This window comes from Numida meleagris, chromosome 3, assembly GCF_002078875.1.
Source record: "Numida meleagris isolate 19003 breed g44 Domestic line chromosome 3, NumMel1.0, whole genome shotgun sequence".
Classification (NCBI taxonomy): Eukaryota; Metazoa; Chordata; class Aves; order Galliformes; family Numididae; genus Numida; species Numida meleagris.
In genome coordinates this window covers 105,434,783-105,455,243 of record NC_034411.1, presented here as the reverse complement: position 1 = coordinate 105,455,243, position 20,461 = coordinate 105,434,783, and the positions used below count along the sequence as shown (strand labels likewise).

At 65.0% G+C, this 20,461-nt stretch overlaps 3 protein-coding genes across 4 annotated transcripts; 1 reads left to right on the top strand and 2 right to left on the bottom strand.

Annotated features, from left to right (window-relative positions):
* GTF3C2 (general transcription factor IIIC subunit 2) lies at positions 21 to 7,807 on the bottom strand. Its single transcript, XM_021392021.1, has 18 exons — positions 7,637 to 7,807; positions 5,950 to 6,509; positions 5,234 to 5,519; positions 4,737 to 4,831; positions 4,471 to 4,548; positions 4,254 to 4,352; positions 3,959 to 4,180; positions 3,749 to 3,860; positions 3,494 to 3,611; positions 2,590 to 2,621; positions 2,279 to 2,408; positions 2,043 to 2,187; positions 1,700 to 1,861; positions 1,489 to 1,576; positions 1,256 to 1,384; positions 942 to 1,073; positions 571 to 678; positions 21 to 487 (listed from the first exon to the last, which is right to left on the bottom strand). The coding sequence occupies exons 1-18, from the start codon at positions 7,805 to 7,807 to the stop codon at positions 308 to 310; spliced, it is 2,847 nt and encodes a 948-aa protein (XP_021247696.1). The 3' UTR covers positions 21 to 307.
* EIF2B4 (eukaryotic translation initiation factor 2B subunit delta) lies at positions 10,375 to 14,505 on the bottom strand. Its single transcript, XM_021391849.1, has 13 exons — positions 14,400 to 14,505; positions 14,282 to 14,325; positions 14,075 to 14,213; positions 13,467 to 13,676; positions 13,190 to 13,272; positions 12,870 to 12,961; positions 12,541 to 12,655; positions 12,152 to 12,228; positions 11,856 to 11,958; positions 11,387 to 11,514; positions 11,011 to 11,191; positions 10,754 to 10,934; positions 10,375 to 10,621 (listed from the first exon to the last, which is right to left on the bottom strand). Exons 1-13 carry the CDS (start codon positions 14,422 to 14,424, stop codon positions 10,419 to 10,421), a joined length of 1,581 nt encoding a protein of 526 aa, XP_021247524.1. The 5' UTR covers positions 14,425 to 14,505; the 3' UTR covers positions 10,375 to 10,418.
* SNX17 (sorting nexin 17) lies at positions 14,591 to 20,377 on the top strand. Of its 2 annotated transcripts, none has more exons than XM_021391853.1 (15): positions 14,591 to 14,726; positions 15,589 to 15,663; positions 15,880 to 15,997; positions 16,448 to 16,512; positions 16,611 to 16,721; positions 16,962 to 17,052; positions 17,141 to 17,228; positions 17,838 to 17,907; positions 18,022 to 18,114; positions 18,255 to 18,458; positions 18,621 to 18,743; positions 18,876 to 18,953; positions 19,127 to 19,201; positions 19,492 to 19,533; positions 19,627 to 20,377. In XM_021391853.1, the coding sequence occupies exons 1-15, from the start codon at positions 14,667 to 14,669 to the stop codon at positions 19,744 to 19,746; spliced, it is 1,413 nt and encodes a 470-aa protein (XP_021247528.1). In that variant the 5' UTR covers positions 14,591 to 14,666; the 3' UTR covers positions 19,747 to 20,377. The 2 variants fall into 2 exon arrangements, with proteins under 2 accessions (XP_021247528.1, XP_021247527.1); XM_021391852.1 differs by having other exon boundaries at positions 18,606 to 18,743.

Here is a 20,461-nt window from a genome sequence, read left to right as displayed (position 1 = left end):
GAACGCCAATGACATCGCCATTACAAAACGCACCACTTTACTGCACTGCTGCCACCACAGCTCAATGTGAGCGATTCCAGAGCCCCCAGCACCAGGGGGCGGGGAGCACAAGCGCAGCCCCACGCGCGGCCTCAGCCCAGGGCAGGGCCGCAGCCGCGGTCCCATCGCCCGCCCCGCACCAGCACAAAGCGCAGCGCACAGCACAGAGCCCTCTGGGCCCTGAGGGGACAGCGGGAGCACCGAGTCCCCGGGTGAGGAGCACCAAGGGGGGCACGCAGCCCCCACAGCCGGCAGCGAGGGGCTGGGGTTACTCGGAGGGGGGGGTCGCAGGAGGGCCGGGGCGGGAGCTGTAGCGAGCGCGGCTCTGCGGCAGCAGCTGTGGGTCCACGGCGGCTGCCAGCCCCGCCAGGCAGTGCAGGCGCACGATGCCCGCCTGGCCCCCCGACACCAGCCAGCCGCATGCCTCCAGGTTGGGGCTGAAGCGCACCTGCGGGAGGGGGCAATTCAGGAGGGTGGGGGTCCCACACCCTGGAGATGGCACAGGGATGGGGGCCGGGGGGGCTGTCTCACTTTGTGCAGGGCTTCCAGCTGCAGGCGGTCGAGGCTCAACTCTGCCTTCCCCTCCTGCTTGTGCATCCGGCGCATGGGCTCGCGGCTCGGGAAGTTCTTGAAGCTGCGCTGTGGAGGGATAGAGGGGGAGGGCAGGCGGTGGGCACACTGTGAGGTGGAGGGGGTGGCATCCCCAGACCCCCTGCCACAGCCCCCAGGCTCTGTCCTGGTGCTGGGTGAGCTGAGCTGCCCCCACCTCACATCTCATCCTCAGAACTCTGTCCTGCCCCGTGCCCACAGCCCTGGGTCTGGGCACGGGGTGGGGGCCACACCATCACCCCCAGTCCCGCTGCTCCCAGCCAGGAGAGCCCAGCTCCCCTCATCCCTCGTACCAGGTCGGTGTCCCGGAACCGCACGTAGGCCGTGGCCACCATCTCGCCATAGTGCCGGGTCCTGGGCAGCACTGGCTCACTGCTCCCTGGCACTGCAGGGCTGCAGGGCAGCAGGTCAGCTTTGTACACCGGCTGGGGAAAAGAGAAGGCTGAGCGCAGGGGTCCATGCACCTCTGAAGGGCCTCTGCCCAACTCTGAAGCACCTCAGACTGAAGGGCAGAGGACAGGGCAGGGAAGTCCCATCGCAGGGCCCAGCTGGGACATGGGGCAGCACTTTTCCGTTGGCACAACCGCCCCCCAGCCCAGCCCCTTACAAATCTGCGGTCCGAGGAGCGCTTGACATTGAGCGGGTTGACAGCCAGGTCGGGCAGCACCGCAGCCACCAGCTCGCCTGTGATGTCCCCAGCAGCCACCGTGTTCAGCCAGTCCGAGCCTGAGATGCTCTGCGGGAACAGAGGAGCTGGGGAGCAGCTCTCAGAGGTGATGGTGTCATACCCCAGCGATCCGTGGGGCTGCTCCACGGGACGGAGCTGTGTCTGCCCCTTACCCACACGGTCCCCTTGCGAGGAGCCACAAAATACGCCTTGAAGCCCAGGTACCCAGCGTCGATGTAGTGGATCCCACAGAGACCGTAACTGCAACAGAAAAGGGTGAGGGCAGAGCTCAGAACAGAGCTGTGTCGCAGCCCTCCTGTCCCCAGCGCCATCAATGCAACACCTCTTGGAGGGTAGGAGCCCACGGATCCCCCCAGCACTCACGAGGCGTAGCAGTTGTCCTGGGCCACAGTGACACCGTTGTAGGGCAACAGCCAGGCCACCTCAGTGCTGAGGAAACGCTTGATGCTGTTGATGGGTTCGTAGAGGCGCCGCAGGTCCCAGAATTTGATCTTTCGGTCATTCCCTACCGTGACCAGGAAGTTGCTGAGAACCAGGAGAGAGGTGGCACTGAGACCCCAGGGCTGAGCTGCGCCACCAGCTGCACGGCACGTGGCCATGCAGCTCCCCAAAACCACTCCAAAACCACCCACAATCTCGAGTCCTGTTAGCACTGAGCCCACCAGCAGGAGCGAGCCCCCGGCCAGCAGCAGCTCCGTGCTCTCACCTGTTGGCTTTGCACCACTCGATGCTGCGCACGGCGTGGTCGTGGGCCAGGAAGCACTGAAAAGGGTACAGCTGGACGGAGCCGTCAGCGTGAGACACGCGCTGCAGCGGGGATGCGGTCAGCAGGTTCCAGATGGCCACGGTGCCTGCAGGCAGAGGTGTGCTGTGGTGAACTGCCCCAGCGTCACGGCCTGGAGCACAAAGGGTGAGAGCTGCTCCCTGAAAACGGGGACTCACCGTCATAAAAGCCCGCTGCCAGGTACTGGTGGGGACGGGAGGGCATCCAGGAGAGGCTGAAGCACTGCCCGCACTCGGCCGCGCTCCCTGCCTGGATGGAGCCCACCTGCAGCGTGGTGGTATGCTGCACCTGCAGGGAGAAAGGACACAGGTAAGGCCATGTTCCGGCACCGCCTGTCCTGGAGGTGGGAGACATGCAGGGGCGGGAGCACGGCATTGGGGGCAGCGAGCTCTGCGGGCTTCCTGGTGCCCCCCAGCTCCCTGCCTGCAGCGTGCAGGAGGCATGTTGGGGCAGCAGCAGGGACACTGACCTTGCAGATCACGTGCTTGTGGGGGGATCCATCTGGAAGAGAGCAGAGAAAGGTCAGGGTGGGAGCCGCCAGCAGCCTTGAGCTTGACACAGTGCTCCCACATCCCTGCCCCTGTCCTGTCCAGAGCAGCGTCCCCACCGCAGGCCAGCAATGCTTTCCTGAGCCCCAATGTCACATGCACACACGCCACGGCGCCCGCAGGATCCCCAGCACCAGCTGAGAGCCCCTCCAGCAGCACCACGAGTGCTGGGGGGTGGGGATGAGCTCCATGCCCCGCGCTCAGCAGGAATCCAGGCACGTCTGCACCCCGCGCACTGCAGCGGAGGCGGTGAGATGCAGAGAGCCATGCATCATCCCCGGCACCGCAATCACTGCGGGGTCACAGAGGTGGGAGTACCGAGGCCCCGCACTGCACCAAGCCCACGGCAGCAAATCGACACCGGCACCCGACGCGACGCGCAAAGATGGGACGTGCTGCCGCAGCACGGCTGCACCCGGCTGCTCCGCGGGAGCGTTGCAGGCTGGGGAAGGATCCAACCCATCCCACGTGGGGCTGCGGCAGCAGCGCAACCCATCCGGAACCAGCGCACGGATAGCGGCTGGCGACACAGGAAACCCATTTCCCATTGTCGGCGGCGAGTGGATGGATGGGGGCTGTCAGCTGCGGCTGAGCGGCCACGAGCAGCTCATCAATCTGACGCAGCTGCCGGCAGATGGGAGCATTACAAGGACCATTGGGCAGCGCCAGACCTGATCAGAGCTCTGATCCCAGCCACAACGTACAGCTCCCAGCCAGGAGGGAGGAATGTGCAGCGCTGCCTCAACGGGGCTGTGGCCACGGTCCAGCTCCGGGCTTCCCAGAACTCTGGGCAGAAAGGGATGAGGGCGGCGTGGCTCTTCCTACCTTTTACCTGGGTTCTCGTGCAGCTCTGCAGTGCACCAGGGTGTGGGAGGGCGTACAGCACCACGCTGCCATCTGAGAAGGCAGCAGCCAGGAGGCCGAGCCGGCTCATCCGCGGGTGCTGTGGGACAGGCACAGGCTCTCAGCCTCCCCCTGGTTATTGAAAGGAGCCTCGGGATCACCGCGCTCTGCCCAGGGAAGGCAGCGCTTTGGCACAGATACAAGCAGGGAAAACCCAAGGCCAGCCTGCACACACACCTTTGAGGAGCTGCCAGGAGGCTCCCAAGCGCCGCTGGGGCAGAACTTCATGTCCCAGACACAGCCATGGTCAGCGGCGATGGCATAGGCCAGCCCAGCTCTGTCAGCAGAGCTGTGGGTGGAACAGTGAAAAATGCTGGAGCTGGAGACCAGCAGCCCCGCCACTGGGACAAAACAGCCCCACGCTATCCCCTCTTCTCCACCACTCACCCCTCCTGCAGCGTGCCCAGGCCCCAGAGCTGCAGCAGCGCGGGGCCCCGGTGCAGCCCCACCGCGGTGTGTGTCTCCTCCATGGTTCTGTGGCAGTACAGAGCCACATACTGTGCGGCCACCGCGCCCTCCGGTGTCGGGCACCACTCCATGGCCCAGATGGGGCCACCCACAAAGAAGGCTGCATCCCGGCGCTCCTCGTGGGGCTGCAGGGAGCTGAATCTGTGGCAAGGAGGGATCAGGGCACTGGGCAATGGGGGCTGCACATGGCAGGATCTCAAGATAACCCACTGACCTGTTCAACCTGTACAAAGCACCGCCATCCTCAAGACCCTCCCGCTGGATGGAGAAAAGCGGAGACTTCTCCTCCACTGGCAGGTACGCGGCAGCTTCGCTGGGGAGGAATGAGTGTGAGAGGTGCATCCTGCCCCTAACAGGGGGTAACCTATGCCACAGCCACCTCCCAGCACTGTGTCCCCACGTCCAGCCCCTCCCAGCACTGCCCAGAGTACCTTTCAGAGAGACACGTCCAGTTGTGCGCCAAGGGGATCCAGTCAGGGAATTCCCACTGCGAATGCACCTGCTCCCGCCTGCAGGGGGATGCCACGGGCGTCAGCACTGACTCTGCCCCCTCCCAGCCCCACTGGGCCCAGCAGCCGGGTCCTGCCCCACACGTGGCCCCTGGGAGGGGCTGCCCAGATGTGGGGACGTCCCCATGCTGTCCTTATGCCCAGGGTGCCGCACAGGATGCCACCACAGCCCTCACACCCCCACTCACAGGCTGCATGTGAGGCTGGAGCACTTCTCCACCGGGGCCATGATGGAGTTGTGGAAGCCATTGGGAGCGACGCCGCGGCACAGGGGCTTAGATCTCTGGGAATGAGAGTAGAGTCAGGGCAGGACCCGGCCAAAGGGCTGCCCCCACCTGTCCAAATGTCCCAGTATGAATCTCTCTGTAGTCAACCAACACTGTCACTGTGCTAAGAATCCTGACAGCAGCTCCAAGAGCAGTCCAGCACTGGGTGCTCTCCCCCAGGAGGATGCTCACCCTCTTCACCACCCACTCTCCCTCTCAGCTGCCTCTCCAGGAGCTCACACCCAGCCTCCCACTGTACATGGTACTGTATTACCCCTAGAGAATCCTGTTTCGGGGCAGATCTGCCCCAGAGAAATGGAGTGAGAGGGATGCACACACACGCAGCTGGTGACAGCTCACTTTGTGACACTTATAGCACACACAGCAAGCAGCAGTAGAGGCAAAGCTCCTCTCCTTACCCCTCCTGATGACGTCCTCACACTGTGCCCCCGGAGCGGCTCTGGTTCAGACTCTTCACTGAGCGCTGCATCGCTCTCCTCTTCCTCCTCTGCCTGCAGCAATACATCCTTAGAGGGCACAAAGTCGGCATCCTGAGTGGGGTCATCACTGTTGGCATCCTCCTCTTCCTTCTTCCTCCGACGCTTCCTCTGGACACGCTGGGGCTCCTGGGGGCCCTCGGTAGGAGCTGGGGGCTGGCACACAGATGTCAGCTCCTCTGCCAGCTCCTGGAGGTACAGCAGTGCCCTGTGACAGAGGGAGCACCCGGCAGTAAATAGAAGTGCTCCAGCAGCACCCATCTGTGTAGCACAGTGGCATCCAGCCCAGCCCCGGGGTCTGTGGGAACCATTGGGAAGGACCAACATTGCTACAGGGCTCGGCAGCCCCCTCGTCACCAAGGGGCCCCAGTGAGCTGTGTGGCTTCATTTCTGTCTCTGTACACAGAGCACTGCTGGACACACCACCCAGAGCCCCCCCAGGACACCTCAGGGCCCACCCATATCTCTGCCGGGCCCACAGAGGTCTCCTCCTGGCCACTGACCCCATGCAGCCGGAGCTGATCCCCGCAGCCCTCTGCTCCGGGAGCCCAACACGCTCCCCCGAAGCGGGACAAATCCCTTCGGGAACGGCAACCCAAGGCCCTCCACCCGCCCACCACAGACCCGGCCCCGCTCACACTTTGGCCGCCCGCCGCCGGGGCCGCCCTCCCGGGGGGGTTTCGGGGCCGTCCCGGCCGCCCCGCAGCCCCCCGGGACCCTGCAGGCCCCGGGACAGCCGCAGCAGCACCTCGGCCTCGGGGCTCCGCGAGGCCTCCCCACGCCCCTCCGCAACCTCCGGGTCCGGGCCCGGGCCCTGGGGGCCGCTGGGCGCCTTCGGGCCGCGGACGGCCCTTTGCCGGGGCTTCGCGGCCGCTTCCCCCCGAGCCGCGAGCGGTGACAGCTCCCGGGGAGCGCCGCGGCCGCGGCCCCTGCGGCTGCGCTCGCGGCAGCGCGGCCCGCGGGCCCCAGCGGCGCTGGACGCCATGCGGGGGAATCCCGGAGGCGCTCCCGGGGCGCTCAGGCCGGCACCGCCCGCATGGCTCCCACCCCTCCGCCGTCGGCCACAGCCGCGCTCAACGCCGGGCCCGGAGCCCGCAACATGGCGGCGCGCGGCGCGCGGCGATGACGTCACGACGCCGAGGCGCCTCGTCACGCGACAGGAGACGGAAAGCAGCGAACCGTCACGGCGAAACGGACGCTAGGCAGGGATATGCAAATCGGACTGAGCGCGCGGCATGACGGGAGCGCGCCGCCCCGGGAACGAATCGCGCGTGGAGCCCCGTGAGAGCCAAGTGGGCCTCGGCACCGGGATCCGGGAGCGGAGCGAGGAGCGGGTCGAGCCAAGGGGCGGGGAGATAGTTGCGGGCGCGGGTCGCCGTGCAGTGCGGGCTGGTGTCGGGTCTTGGGGCCGGGTGGGTTGCGGGAGCAAAGCATACTTACCTGGCAGGGGAGACACCATGATCAGGCAGGTGGTTTTCCCAGGGCGAGGCTCATCCCCTGCACTCCGGGTGTGCTGACCCCTGCGATTTCCCCAAATGCGGGAAACTCGACTGCATAATTTGTGGTAGTGGGGGACTGCGTTCGCGCTCTCCCCTGGCTTTTCGGGTACAAAAAACAGATCCTATTTACGCAGCAGCTGTGAGCAATGGGCGCTTTAGGAGCAATCTCAGCTCACCGTTCTGTCTCGCGCCGCTGCGTTTTCCGCGCTGTTTCCGCAGCCCCGCGCCGCTCGGGTCGTTCTCCCGCTCCACGCTCCGTCCCGTCCGCTCCCGGCCCCGCCCCGTCCGTTCATGGCGCTCCAGGAGCCCCGCCCCTCCCGCTCAGCCCCGTTCCGTCCCAACGCCGGGTTCCGTTCCCGCTGCCTCGGCCGGGACGCGGGGAGCGGGGCAGCACGGCCGTGGCCGCGGGCTCTTCCGCCCTCGCCCTTCCCGCTCCCACCGCCGCCGGAACGGAACGACCCGGAGCGATCGCGGCCGAGCGCCGCCTCCTCTTCCCGCCCCGGCGGGCGGACACAGCGGCACGGAGCGGAGCGGCCCTCAGCGGCCTCGTGTCATAGCCACGAGAACAGCTTAGGACACGGCAGCCCTGAAGGAAAACGCACAGAGACGGAGCGCAACGTTCTATCATTAGACCAAAAAAGCCAGGGGAGAGCGCGAACGCAGTCCCCCACTACCACAAATTATGCAGTCGAGTTTCCCGCATTTGGGGAAATCGCAGGGGTCAGCACACCCGGAGTGCAGGGGATGAGCCTCGCCCTGGGAAAACCACCTGCCTGATCATGGTGTCTCCCCTGCCAGGTAAGTATGCTTTGCTCCAACAACCCACCCGGCCCCAAGCCCCGACACCAGCCCGCACGACACGGCGACCCGCGACCGCAACCACTCTCCCCATCCCTTCGCCCCGCTCCTCGCCCCTCCCGGAGCCCGGTGCCGAGGCCCACTTGGCTCTCGGGGGCTCCACGCGCGTTCCGTTCCCGGGGCGGCGCGCTCCCGTCATGCCGCGCGCGGAGCGATCTGCATACTGAGCTGCGTGGCCACGCCCCCTCCGGCCGGACCACCCACGACGCACGCAGGCTCCGCGCTCACAGCCGCAGCGCTCGGCGCCCCGGGATGGATCCCGCCGGGCCTCACAGCCCCGTGTGCCACCACGTGGGCAGGATGCACCGGGCTGGGCACTCAATGTCTGCGCTCGGTTGCTATGCCCATCTGAGGGACAACGCGGCCGTGTCTCTCGTCGGGCACTGGGCAGCGCTTCCTCTGCTCCTCCCTTTGCAGTCCCCACACCTCGCCCCGTTCCCGCCATCCCCACGGCCCCACCCTGCAGCCACTCCAGCGTCCCGGCCCAGCGCTGCTGAGCACAGCACTGCGCCCGATGGGCCGAGCCACCCTCCTGTTCCGCTCCCGGTGCTCAGAACCACGTGGCGCTGCGCTCTCAGGGTGGCTGAGATGAGCGCCCAGTGCTGATGGAACTTGGCACCTTCTGGAGCGCGTTCCCGGGGACCGCCCTGGAGAGCGGACAGAGGGGACGCCGTCGGGTAACAGAGGCCCAGCAGGGCCCCTCTGCAGCATCTGGAGAACGATGCGGCCCAGCGCAGAACTGAGGGTGAAGTGCCGCCGCTCCTGAGCACGTGCGGCAGCGTGAAGGGCCGCACGGCCCTGCCCTGCGGTACCGAGCCCGAGCTGGGACCCGACCCGCGTCCCCTCCACCTCGCGGAGCGACGCTGTGCCCGCGGCCTGACGAGACGGCGGCACCGCACGGGGGGCGGAACCGCACCTGAGGAAGCGGCCGCGGCCCGGAGACGCTGCGACGCGATTGGCTGCCGGCCGCCGAGGGCGGGGCTACGCAAAGCAGCGCGCTCTTAGGCGCTGCAGTGAGCGGGGCCTGCGGCGGGAGGGGGCGTGGCCACGCAGCTCAGTATGCAGATCGCTCCGCGCGCGGCATGACGGGAGCGCGCCGCCCCGGGAACGAAACGCGCGTGGAGCCCCGTGGGAAGCGCCTGGGCCTCGGTGCTGGGCTCCAGGAGCGGGGCAAGGAGCGGGGAGAGCCAAGGGGTGGGGAGGATGGTTGCGGGCGCGGGTCGCCGTACGGTACGGGCTGGTGTCGGGTCTTGGGTGCGGGTGGGTTGTGGGAGCAAAGCATACTTACCTGGCAGGGGAGACACCATGATCAGGCAGGTGGTTTTCCCAGGGCGAGGCTCATCCCCTGCACTCCGGGTGTGCTGACCCCTGCGATTTCCCCAAATGCGGGAAACTCGACTGCATAATTTGTGGTAGTGGGGGACTGCGTTCGCGCTCTCCCCTGGCTTTTTTGGTCTAATGATAGAACGTCGTATTCCTTGTCTGGGCGTTTTTCCTTGAGGCTGCTGTGTCCTAAGCTGTTCTCGTGGCTATGACACGAGGCCGCTGAGGGCCGCTCCGCTCCGTGCCGCTGTGTCCGCCCGCCGGGGCGGGAGGAGGAGGCGGCGCTCGGCCGCGATCGCTCCGAGTCGTTCCGTTCCGGCGGCGGTGGGAGCGGGAAGGGCGAGGGCGGAAAAGCCCGCGGCCACGGCCGTGCTGCCCCGCTCCCCGCGTCCCGGCCGAGGCAGCGGGAACGGAACCCGGCGTTGGGACGGAACGGGGCTGAGCGGGAGGGGCGGGGCTCCTGGTGCGCCGTGAACGGAGCGGGGCGGGGCTACGGAAACAGCGCGGAAAACGCAGCGGCGCGAGACGGAACGGTGAGCTGAGATTGTTCCTAAAGCGCCCGTCGCTCACAGCAGTTGCGGGAATAAAGTCTGTTTTTCGTACCCAAAAGTCAGGGGAGAGCGCGAACGCAGTCCCCCACTACCACAAATTATGCAGTCGAGTTTCCCGCATTTGGGGAAATCGCAGGGGTCAGCACACCCGGAGTGCAGGGGATGAGCCTCGCCCTGGGAAAACCACCTGCCTGATCATGGTGTCTCCCCTGCCAGGTAAGTATGCTTTGCTCCCGCAACCCACCCGGCCCCAAGACCCGACACCAGCCCGCACCGCACGGCGACCCGCGCCCACATCTCCTGCCCCACCCCGCCCCCCGCCCCGTCGCTTCGTCCCGCTCGGAGCCCACGCGGTGTCCACGGCCGTTCACGGGGCGCCCATTGGTGTCCCGCGGTACTCCCGGCATGCCTCGCGCTGCTCCTTATTTGCATGTCCCCGACCCCATCCCGCGCAGACGGTCCTCATTTGCATGGCCACGCCCCCTCCCCCCCGCTGCCTTTGCCGCGGGCTCGGCCTAAGCCGTGTCGCGCGTTGGCTGCCCCTGCCCGGCTCAGACGCCTCTTGTGACCCCATCCCCGGTGACTTGTGCCCTCCCGGCCCTGCTCCTGGCTCCGTGTGTCCAGAGTTGGGAGCCCCGCTTCACCTCCTGCCCCAGTCTCCCTGCGTCTGGCTGCTTTGGCAGCAGCGGGGTTGGGGTACTCCCGCAGCAGCTGCGGGCTGAGAGGAGCTCTGTGCATGTGCTGTGCCAGCAGCTCCCAGGGCCAGTGCAGAACTGAGCCCAGGGTGCCACAATGTGCCTGGGTTTCTGCCACACCACACAAATAAAACAAGTTGTGACCACGGGCCTTGATTTATTAGGGTCCATGCAGCTGCCCCTACTGCTGATCCACGTTCTTGACGCGCAGGACGACAGGCACCGAGGTGCAGGGGATCATGCCCAGGTCCGTGATGACCAGATCCACCAGGTCGGGCGGCGTCACGTCGTACACCAGGTTGAGGAGACGCAAGGACTTGTTCTCTGCCCAGCCGCTCAGCTGGGCCTGCCCCTTGCGCAGCACGATCAGGTCGTCGGGGTCATCTGCACAGAGAAGAGCGGCCGCAGGGTCAGAACCTCCAGGCGGGGGAACGGCACAACAGTTCAGCCCGTCCTGCCCAGCAGCAGGAGGAGGGAGCAGACCCTCAGGTGGGGAAAAGGGGGCAGAAGCCATACCCAGCTCATTGGAAACGAAGGAGTCCGTCTGCACCCGCTCGCAGAACTTGTAGGTCTCGCAGCACACCAGCACGGGCACGTTGTAAGCCTTGGAGACCAGCGCGATCTGCGACGTCCCCACGCGGGACATGACGGAGCCGTTGGCCAGCAGCGCGTGGGCTCCCAGCAACACTTTGGACACCTGCCGGGAAAGCGCGGGGACCCATCAGCGCCACCGCTCGCGTTGCAGCCTCCCCCTGGTCCCGCTCGCTCCTCACCTCAGGCAGCACGTAAGAAATGGCGTTGATCATCACGTAGGTGCAGTGAATGCCCTGGCGCACCAGGCGCCGCAGCGTCTCCCGGCCCTCCAGCCGCGGCCGGCTGTCCACCACGATGACGCGGAAGGTCCGGTCCTTCTGCATGTGGGCGTCGCACAGCGTGCGGTTCACCAGGGACGAGCTGTTGGGCACCTCAGGGGGCTGCTCGGGCTGGGCTGAGCTGGGCTGAGCTTTCCCCCCAGGACCCACGCGCCTGCCCCACATCCACCCCGATCTGGGTAGAGCTGAAGCCTGCCCTCACCGATAACGGCGTTGCCCCTCCACTCCGCTGCTCTGCATCCACCTTCCACCCACCGTGGCCCGGCTGCCCTCTTACCATCCATACACCAGGATCACGTCGTTGTCATTTATCTTCTCGAAGGCAGATTTCGAAATGGCTTCAGCTGCCAAAACAATCTTCTCCCGCAGGTAGTTGTCAATAGTGCTCTGCAGCTTCTCCTTTGCCTGGGGAGACGGTACCATGACAAACAGCATCATTTTGACCTTTGTCCTTTGCCACCCGGGATGACTGTGAGGTTAGCACTGCCTGTGAGCCCCATCCTGCTCCCAGCCTGTTTGCTGAGTGGCACCTTTGCTTGCAACAGGGGCTCTGCAGAACATGCAGGGCCAGCTCCAATCCCAGCACAGGGCTACCAGCACACCGTGGTGCCTCACTGTGTGTTCCACACGCTCTTTCTGCTGCAGCTTCTCCCATTTCACACCCTTGCTCCTGACAAATTCCAGCCTACCAGCCTACAGACATTAGCAGCTTGGCTGGAGCCTGCTGTTTGTGCGCAGCCACTCACCTCCTCCTCTCTCAGGGTGTCAGGGAGACATGAAATCTCCTTCTTGAGGAACTTAATGGCATTGCCCATGCTGACTGAGAGGGGCCGGCACTGGTTCAGGAAGCTGCAGAGAGGAAATGTGCTTAGCTCCAGAGCAGCCTGGAGGACAAGAATAGAAAGGGAAAACGCAGCTGGGCTGGGGATGGCAGCCAGAAAAGCAGAACCAAAGCCCCGGAAAAGCTCCAGTGGAACAGAAACCCGGAGAGATGGCTGATGGACCACATCATTCTCTTTGCTCTGGCACCGGATCCCCTCACCTGATGTGTGGCTTTAGCTTGGCCACTAGGTCCCTTGACAGCTCCTCATTAGGGGGAGTAGAGTAATCCCGAATCAGCTGAAACAAGAAGAAAGAGCTTCGGTTTTGCCAGGCATTGCATGTGCCCAGCCTCTCCCAGGAGCTTGCAGACTAGGCACAGTGTGTACTGCACAGCTTGATGCATTTTTGCAGAGGTGGTAATTGGATGCTCAGGGACTCAAATCTTCACAACCAGAACAGGAGCCTAACAGGATGGATGCTCAAGGCTGGAGGGAAAAGGTGTGGAGGGGACTGAGCAGAACTACAGTCCCACTAGCTGGGGGACAGGAAGAGATGCTGGCACCTGGTGTAACATCCCTACTGCCTGGTGGGCACAGGCAGCAACCTTACCTGCTTGAAGACTTCCAGCAGGGCGATGCAACGGGCATTGGAACCATTGATGATACCCTGGGAGTACTGGAGGCCGAGGCGCACCACAGCTGGGTGAATTACTGTGGAGGGGATGCTGCAGGGACAGAGGTGAGAAAGCTGTTAGTTCTTGTGCTCCAGAGCCCAGGAAAGCCTAAGGTATGCTCAGGCACCTCCACAAGCAATGTGAGGGATGCACTAAGAAGGGATGTGTCAGCCTGGCTCTGCTCACTCTGTGACCATTTTACAAACGGGATGGCTGAACCAGAGCCACGTCTTTGCCACGGGCCTGGGCTGGGGAGGCCACATACCTCATCTGCTGCGTCAGCGGCTTCTTCCTGCTGTACTGGTGCAAGTGGGAGAACAGGTTGACCTTGGTACCATAGTCCTGCCTCAGAGGTACCTAACACCAAACAGCATCAATAATGACTTGTTCAAGGCTACCATCCAGTCCTACTTGTTACAGCACCACTGATGACACCCAGCACTTATTGGTAGCACATCAAAGGTTCTCTCTGCTCAGCAGAGGGCAAACCCTACTCCCCACCATGCCTGACCGTGACACCCAGCACACAGACCTGAGCCACAATGGCCCCGCAGCTCGTAGCCTGCTGCCCAACCCTCCTGCTACCTGCTGGCGCTCCAGCTTCTTGGCCAACTTCCTCTGGGCAGCAGGGTCATCCACCTGCACGTGCTCTGGCAACCGCTTTACCACTGTGAGGACAACAAAGAGGGTGGCATAAGGCAGCAATGAACTGCTGTAGCCCACATCCCGGCCAGACTGCCCCAATTACAAAGCACAGCAGTGGCCAGGACATCACAGAGATGGTGCCAGGATTGGGCACACCCTGCAGGGCCCCAGCCCGCTCACCCAGCTGCCCCCTGCACTCCAGCAGTGACACCCTTACCGGATGGAGCCTCAGTGGGGGTCAGCCTGGGCTTGGCTGGCGCAGCTGCCTGGCCCAGCTCTGCTTTCTTGGCCTGCTTCTGGGCCCGCTCAGCCTCCTGCTTGGCCCGGCGCTCCGCTCGCAGCTCCGCTTTGCTCTTGCCCCCCGCGGGCTTTTCGCTGTCGTTGGGGACATTGGCCAAAGCTGGGGGGGATGCAGGGTGAGGAGCAACTGTAGGAGACAGAAAGGGGAGGCCTGTGCCCAGTCTCCATCACTGGGAGATGCAGCCTAGCGTGTGGGGCAGCACGGGGGGGAGACATTCCTTTGGGTGAGGCTTTGCTCTTGGGAAGGTGGGGGTGAACAAAGCCCCGTGTCCTCCAGAACCCCTCCACCCTGTGCAGCGACACGGGGACCCTCAGGACAGCCCCGTTTCCAGGTGAGAAGGGATGAGGCCTCTCTGTATCTACATCCCTGTGAGGAGGAGGGGAAGGACTCGTGCACAGCACCACGGGACGCTCCGGAGCTCCCACCCGCCCCGGGGGCCGCTCCCAGCCCGGGGGTGCCGTACCCCAGCGCTGCCCGAGTCTCCCCCCAGGGAGCCCCTCCGAGGGCTGCGGGAGGGCCCTCACCGCGGGGCTGCGCGGGGTCCGCCGCCGTGCCAGGCTCCGGGGGCTCCGCCTCCGCTCCCTTCTCGCTCTTCTTCTTCTTCTTCTGCTGCTTCTTCTCCTTCCGCAGCTGCAGCTTCTCCTCTCGGGACAGCTCGGGGCCCTGCGGGCACACGGTGAAGCAGCCCCGGCACCACGCCGCCCCCCGCCCGCTGCCCCGGCCCCACTCACCTGCGCTACCAGCGGTACCGACGGGGCCGCTCCGGAGCCCGCACCTGGAACGGGGGGGGAGCGTGAGAGGGTCCCCGGCCCGTGGCCGCCCCACGAACCCGGTACGGCCCACACTCACCGCCCGGCGCCTCCCGCTCCGCCATGACACCCACCGGCCCCCCGCCCTCTCCGCATAGCGCCCCCTGCCGGCCGGAGGGCGCCGAGCAGCCGCGGGGCGGGCCGGCTGGCCGCGGAGCGGAGCGGGGCGGTTCCCGGGCAGCGCCATCGCGTGGGCCCCGCGGGGCGGCGCCGCGGAGCGCCGGGCCCGAGATGGCGGCGGAGCGCGGCCGGTAGCGGCGGGTGTACACCCCGCCCCGCTCCGCGGTTCCGCGGCCCCGACCCCGCCATGCACTTCTCCATCCCCGAGACCGAGACCCGCGCCGGCGACGGCGGCGCCGCCTACGTGGTGAGCGGGGCGGCTGCGGGGCCGGGGGTGGGAGGCGGGGGTTCGCAGCCCTCGGGGGCGCTGCGCGGCGCTGCTCGGCCCCTCCCGGCTGGGGGGAGGGAGGGACGGGGGGACCGCGCCCGGGCTGTCTCCGCCGCCGGCTGTCTCCGCCGTTCCCCGCTTCCTGTTGTGCTCCTTGCGGGGTGAACGCCCTCCGGCCCCGCTGCGGGGCCCGGAGCCGCGGGGCCGTCGGTGCGGGCCCGGCGCTTNCGGGGGCGCTGCGCGGCGCTGCTCGGCCCCTCCCGGGCTGGGGGGAGGGAGGACGGGGGGACCGCGGCCCGGCTGTCTCCGCCGCCCGGCTGTCTCCGCCGTCCCCGCTTCCTGTTGTGCTCCTTGCGGGGTGAACGCCCTCCGGCCCCGCTGCGGGGCCCGGAGCCGCGGGGCCGTCGGTGCGGGCCCGGCGCTTCCCGCAGACTTTGCCCTCAGCGCTGCGGGAGTTCCCGGGCATGGCGCGGGGATGGGCCCTGGGTCGGCTCAGCGCCTCGGAGACCCGCTGCTGGGGGACCCCGAGCCCCGCGTGGCTGAGGGATGGGGGGCACGGCCGGGGGGCAGCGCCTGGAGGGGCTGCGTGGTTCGGGTTGGGTCTTAGGAACGATTTCCGCTCGGAAGGAGCGGCGATGCGACGGCACGGGCTGCCCAGGGAGGCGGTGGGGGCACCGACCCCGGGGATGTTCAAAGAACGTGGGGATGTGACGCTGAGGGTCACAGAGCGCCTGGTGGGATGGGCTGGGGCTGGACTGGGTGATCGTAGAGCTCTTTTCCAACCGGAATGATTGTGTGAGTACTGCTCCTCAGTTCCGACCCACGCCTCTCCCCACCGCAGGCCTACAACATCCACGTGAACGGGGTGCTGCACTGCCGGGTGCGCTACAGCCAGCTCCTGGGGCTGCACGAGCAGGTAGGAGGGAGGCAGAACGCAGCACGCTGCTGCAGAGCCCTGGTGCCAGGCCCTGGCTGCTGTGTGACATCTTGCCTTGGCTCCTGCTGGTTGCTGGCTGGGAGCGGGCAGTGAGCTGTCTGCTCCCCTTGTCAGAGCCCTGGGGTCAGCGTGGTTGGGTGTCGGGACTGTCGCCGTCTCTCCGGGGGCTCTCACAGCGCTCTGCTCTCTTCCCAGCTAAGGAAGGAGTATGGCACGAACGTGGTACCGGCCTTTCCGCCGAAGAAGATCTTCACGCTCACCCCAGCAGAGGTAGAGCAGCGCCGGGAGCAGCTGGAGAAGTACATGCAGGCTGGTAAGCGGGGTGCGGCAGCCCTGGGCCACGTTCCCAGCTTGGTGCCTCAGAGCCCAGTGGCACTTCCCACCCAGGTTACCTTCCTGTGGCCACCCGGGCCCAGTGTTGGCCACTTCCTCCTGCAGTGCTGAGCTTGCAGCTGTCCGTCTCAGTGTTCCTGGCTGCGTTCTGATGATAGCTGGCATCGTTCCCTGAGTGTTGGCCTGCAATACGCAGCACCGCCAGCGCTGCTCCTCGATCCCCAGCCCCTTCCCTTTCCCTGCACCAGCAAAGGTGCACCCTCTGATGCCCCCATCTGCAGAGAATCCACAGCTGTCCATGCATACACCCTGCATCCGGCACGTGCTTTGTCTGGATGTGAATGCTGAGGGGCTGCAGAGCAGGTGGGAGTTGACGTGGGTCCCTGTACTTTCCCAACTAATGCTTCTCCTTGCTCATCTTCCACCCCAGTGCGGCAGGACCCAACGCTGGGAGGCAGTGAGACCTTCAACAGCTTCCTGCGCAAGGCCCAGCAGGTGGGAAGGAGCCGCCGGGCTGGGGTGACACGTGGTGGACCGCCAAACTCGGCGTGGGTGGCGGATGAGGCCGGGCTGCCAATCCCTTCTCTCTGCAGGAGACGCAGCAGATCCCTACGGAGGAAGTGGTGCTGGAAGTGTTGCTTTCCAATGGCCAGAAGGTCAAGGTCACCATCCTCACCTCAGACCAGACAGAGGATGTCCTCGAGGTGCCAGAGCTCTTGAGCTTTGCCCCACAGCAGAGTTGTCCTTTGGAAGGGGCTGGGGAGCGGTGGAGCTCTGTGATGGCCGTGATCCTTTGGCTTCTTCATTTGTTCCCCCTGTCCTGTCCTCCATTCAGGGGGACTGGCTCCCCATAAAGTGCCCAGGCTGGATCCTACCGTGGGGCTGCAGGGCGACGTACAGAGGTGCTGTAGCTCTCAGTAGTGACGTCCTGCTCTTGCTTCTAGGCTGTAGCCTCCAAGCTGGATCTGCCCGATGACCTGGTTGGCTACTTCAGTCTCTTCCTGGTGCGAGAGACCAAGGACGGAGCTTTCTCCTGTGAGTAGAGCACGCTGCAGGCAGTCCCACGAGGGCCTGGCAGGCTCCCCCAGCCCTGAGCTGCTGCTGAGCTGCTGTTTCCCTGCAGTTGTGCGGAAGCTGCAGGAGTTTGAGCTGCCATACGTGTCTGTCACCAGCCTGCACAACCCTGAGTTCAGGATCATCCTGCGCAAGAGGTGAGCTGCAGCTGCTCAGCACCTGGGGGTGGTGTCCGGGACTCCCTGCAGTGCAGAGGAACCCCTCCCCTTCTGCCATTGCTGGGAATGCACTGCGTGTTCCCAGTGACCCTGAGGCTGGAGCACCCCACTGGGGTTGGTCCCCATGTCGATGTGGTAGTGCCAGCCCATGGCATCCCTGCAGAGAAGGAGCTGGGTGTGCTGGTGGCCAGCAGGTCACTATGAGCCAGCAGTGTGCCCTTGTGGCCCAGAAGGCCGATGGTGTCCTGGCTGAACAAAGGTTGACCATGAGCCAGCAGGGGTTCTCCTCCCCTCTGTTCTGGAGGGGAGGACCCTCTGGAGCGCTGGGCCCTCAGTTCAAAACTACCCTGGATGCTTTCCTGTGTGACGTGCTGTAGGGAACCTGCTTTAGTAGGGAGTTGGACTGGATGATCTCCAGAGGTTCGTTCCACCCCATACTGTTCTGTGAGTGGGATGTGGTGGCTGAGGGCTACCAAAGGAAGCAGGCTGTGGGGGCGGCCCAGCTCCATGTCCCCGCGTGCAGGACGGCGTTCTCCCCGTCACTGTCAGGAACTGGGGAAGAAGCTGACTCATGTGGTTCACTTCCAGTTACTGGGACTCCTCCTACGATGATGATGTAATGGAGCATCGTGTGGGACTCAACTTGCTGTATGCACAGGTGAGGGTCTGTGTGGCCCAGCGGGGTGAGGAGAGGGCATTGTACTCCCAGCAACTGCTCTGCTGCTCTCGGGGCTTTGGGCCCAGATGCTTACCAGCCTCTGCTTCTTGATAGACGGTGTCAGACATCGAGCACGGATGGATTCTTGTCAACAAGGAGCAGCACCGGCAGCTCAAGTCTCTGCAGGAAAAAGTCTCCAAGAAGGAGGTAGGGAAGGGCACGATGCTATGGTTGGAGTAGTCCCAGGCACCGGACTGGCCATGAGAGCCCGGGGGCTGAGCTTGGTGCCCGCTTTCCAACCGATGGAGCCGCCTGTGGCTGCTGACCTTCCCTGGCTCTGCCCACAGTTCATCCGACTGGCACAGACCCTGAAGTACTATGGCTATCTCAAGTTTGATCCCTGCGTCACGGACTTCCCCGAGAAGGGATGCCACGTCGTCGTCAGCGCCGGCAACAATGAGCTCAACTTCCAAGTGCGACTGCCGAGCGAACAGATCAAGGAAGGCAGCTTCAAGGTTACGCGCATGCGGTGCTGGCGGGTCACGTCCTCGGTGAGTGCCTGGCTCCTGGGCACGAGGAGGGCTGCCGGGACCCTGCTCTCTCAGCAGGAAGGCTGCTGGCTGGGCTGGAAGCCTGGGGCGGGTCTCAGTCGTTTGGGGCAAGGGAACTGGCAGTGGTGAAAGGCCCATGTGCCTCAGCTTGTGTCTGTGCAGGTGCCGATGAGCAATGGTCCCTCGGGGAGCAGCCCCGGGAAGTCGGAGGTGAAGCTGGAGCTAGCTTTTGAGTATCTCATGAGCAAGGACCGGCTGCAGTGGGTCACCATCACCAGTCCACAGGTAGGGCTGCCTGCACGCCAGCACTGGAAAAGGGTGGGAGCAAGGGGCAGCTCGAGGAAGAGGGCAGGGTGGTGTGTTGAGAAGGCCATGGGGGGTGTGGGGCTGCCGTCTCATGACACCTCCCCCTTGTAGGCCATCATGCTGAGCATCTGCCTGCAATCCATGGTGGACGAACTGATGGTGAAAAAGTCTGGTGGCAGCATCCGCAAGGTAAGGGTTGGGTCTGCGTGGGTCCCCTCCTGTCCCTGTGACTTCATGGGATCTAGGTTTGGCCTTGCTTGCCCTCCTCAGCATGGGGCCAGCTGAAGGATCCCCAGGGGGCAGCTAAGCTCCTGGAGCTACCCATGGGGACCCTGCTGCTGAGTCGAGCTTCTCCACTGCAGATGTTCCGCCGGCGGGCGAATGGGGCCCTGCGGCGCTCGGACAGCCAGCAAGCCGTGAAGTCACCCCCGCTGCTGGTGAGTGGGACTCTCTGCCCCCGTGGGGAGATGAGTGCAGCCACAGGCTTAGCTGTGGGTCGGGTACCAGAGCCAGAGAGGTTCCACCAGCAGGGCCGTTGCTTTGCTCCTGTAACCTTGGGATGAGAGAAAGAACTTGGGACCGTCCTTGAGGGAGGGAGGGGATTGTGGCTGGGTACCTCCAGAGCTTCCCTTGAGGGTTGGCAGCACTGGCTGAGGGCTGGTGCACAGAAGAGCACTGAGCACGGGGGGGTGACATGTATGGCTGCCTGACCATGCTGTCCTTGCAGGACTCACCCGACGCCTCCCGGGAGCCAATGGCCAAACTCTCGGTGAGTTGTGCGTGCGTGTGGTGGGTGCAGTCACCCTGAGACTGAGCTGGAGCATGTAGGGAGTCCTCCCTAACACATCTCCTCTTTCCACAGAGCAAGCTCACCTCTGTCAGCCTGCGAGGGATCAGCCACTCCAGCTCTGCGAACGATGTGGGCGCTAACGACTTCCATGGCAATTACGCCTTTGAGGGCATTGGTGACGAAGATCTGTAGCCGCTCCCCCTTCCTAGGACAGCACTGGCCTGAGGGCCGCAGGGCCTTCGCCGAGGAATGTACGACCTGCAGACAGGTTGCAATCAACGTGCCTCTCACCTGCTACCATCCACCTTCCCCTGCTCCCCAAGGGCTGGGGTGTGCATCCCCAACCCACCATTGCCTTCAAGGCTGGGGGCAGCTGAGCTCCTCCTGCTGCCGGCTTCCCACGGGGCAGCCTGTGCTGGTGCCGAGCCCTGGAGCAGGTGTCGCGGAGCCCAGCCCAGCTCTGGAGGGGCAGAGCCCCCCCTTCTCCCACCCTGGGAGGACCTGGGCCTGCATCAGGCCTGGCCCGCTGCGTGGGCAGGCGGCCGCCCCAGGGGGTGTTGGCAGCAGCCCGGTGGCACCGAGCGGCCCTCGCGAGGCTCCATAATGCCAAATTAGCCTTTAGGTTTCTGCTCAGAGACAGAGTGCAGTAAGCTGTCTCCGGTGGGGCTCTGCGCAGAGCCCTGTCTCTAACCTGCTCGTAGACTCCAGTGTAATCTAGGCTTGTAACCACCTATCTCCTGCTGCTCAGACCGACCAGAGCATTAATGGACAGTAACCAATGTTTACATACTGCAATGATGATTAAAATGGATCCTGATTGGTATCTGGGCTGTCTCTTGGGGGGTGGCAGCCAGCCCTCCCCTCCCACCTCGGCAGCCCCACGTCCTCTCCTGAAGCAGAACAAGGT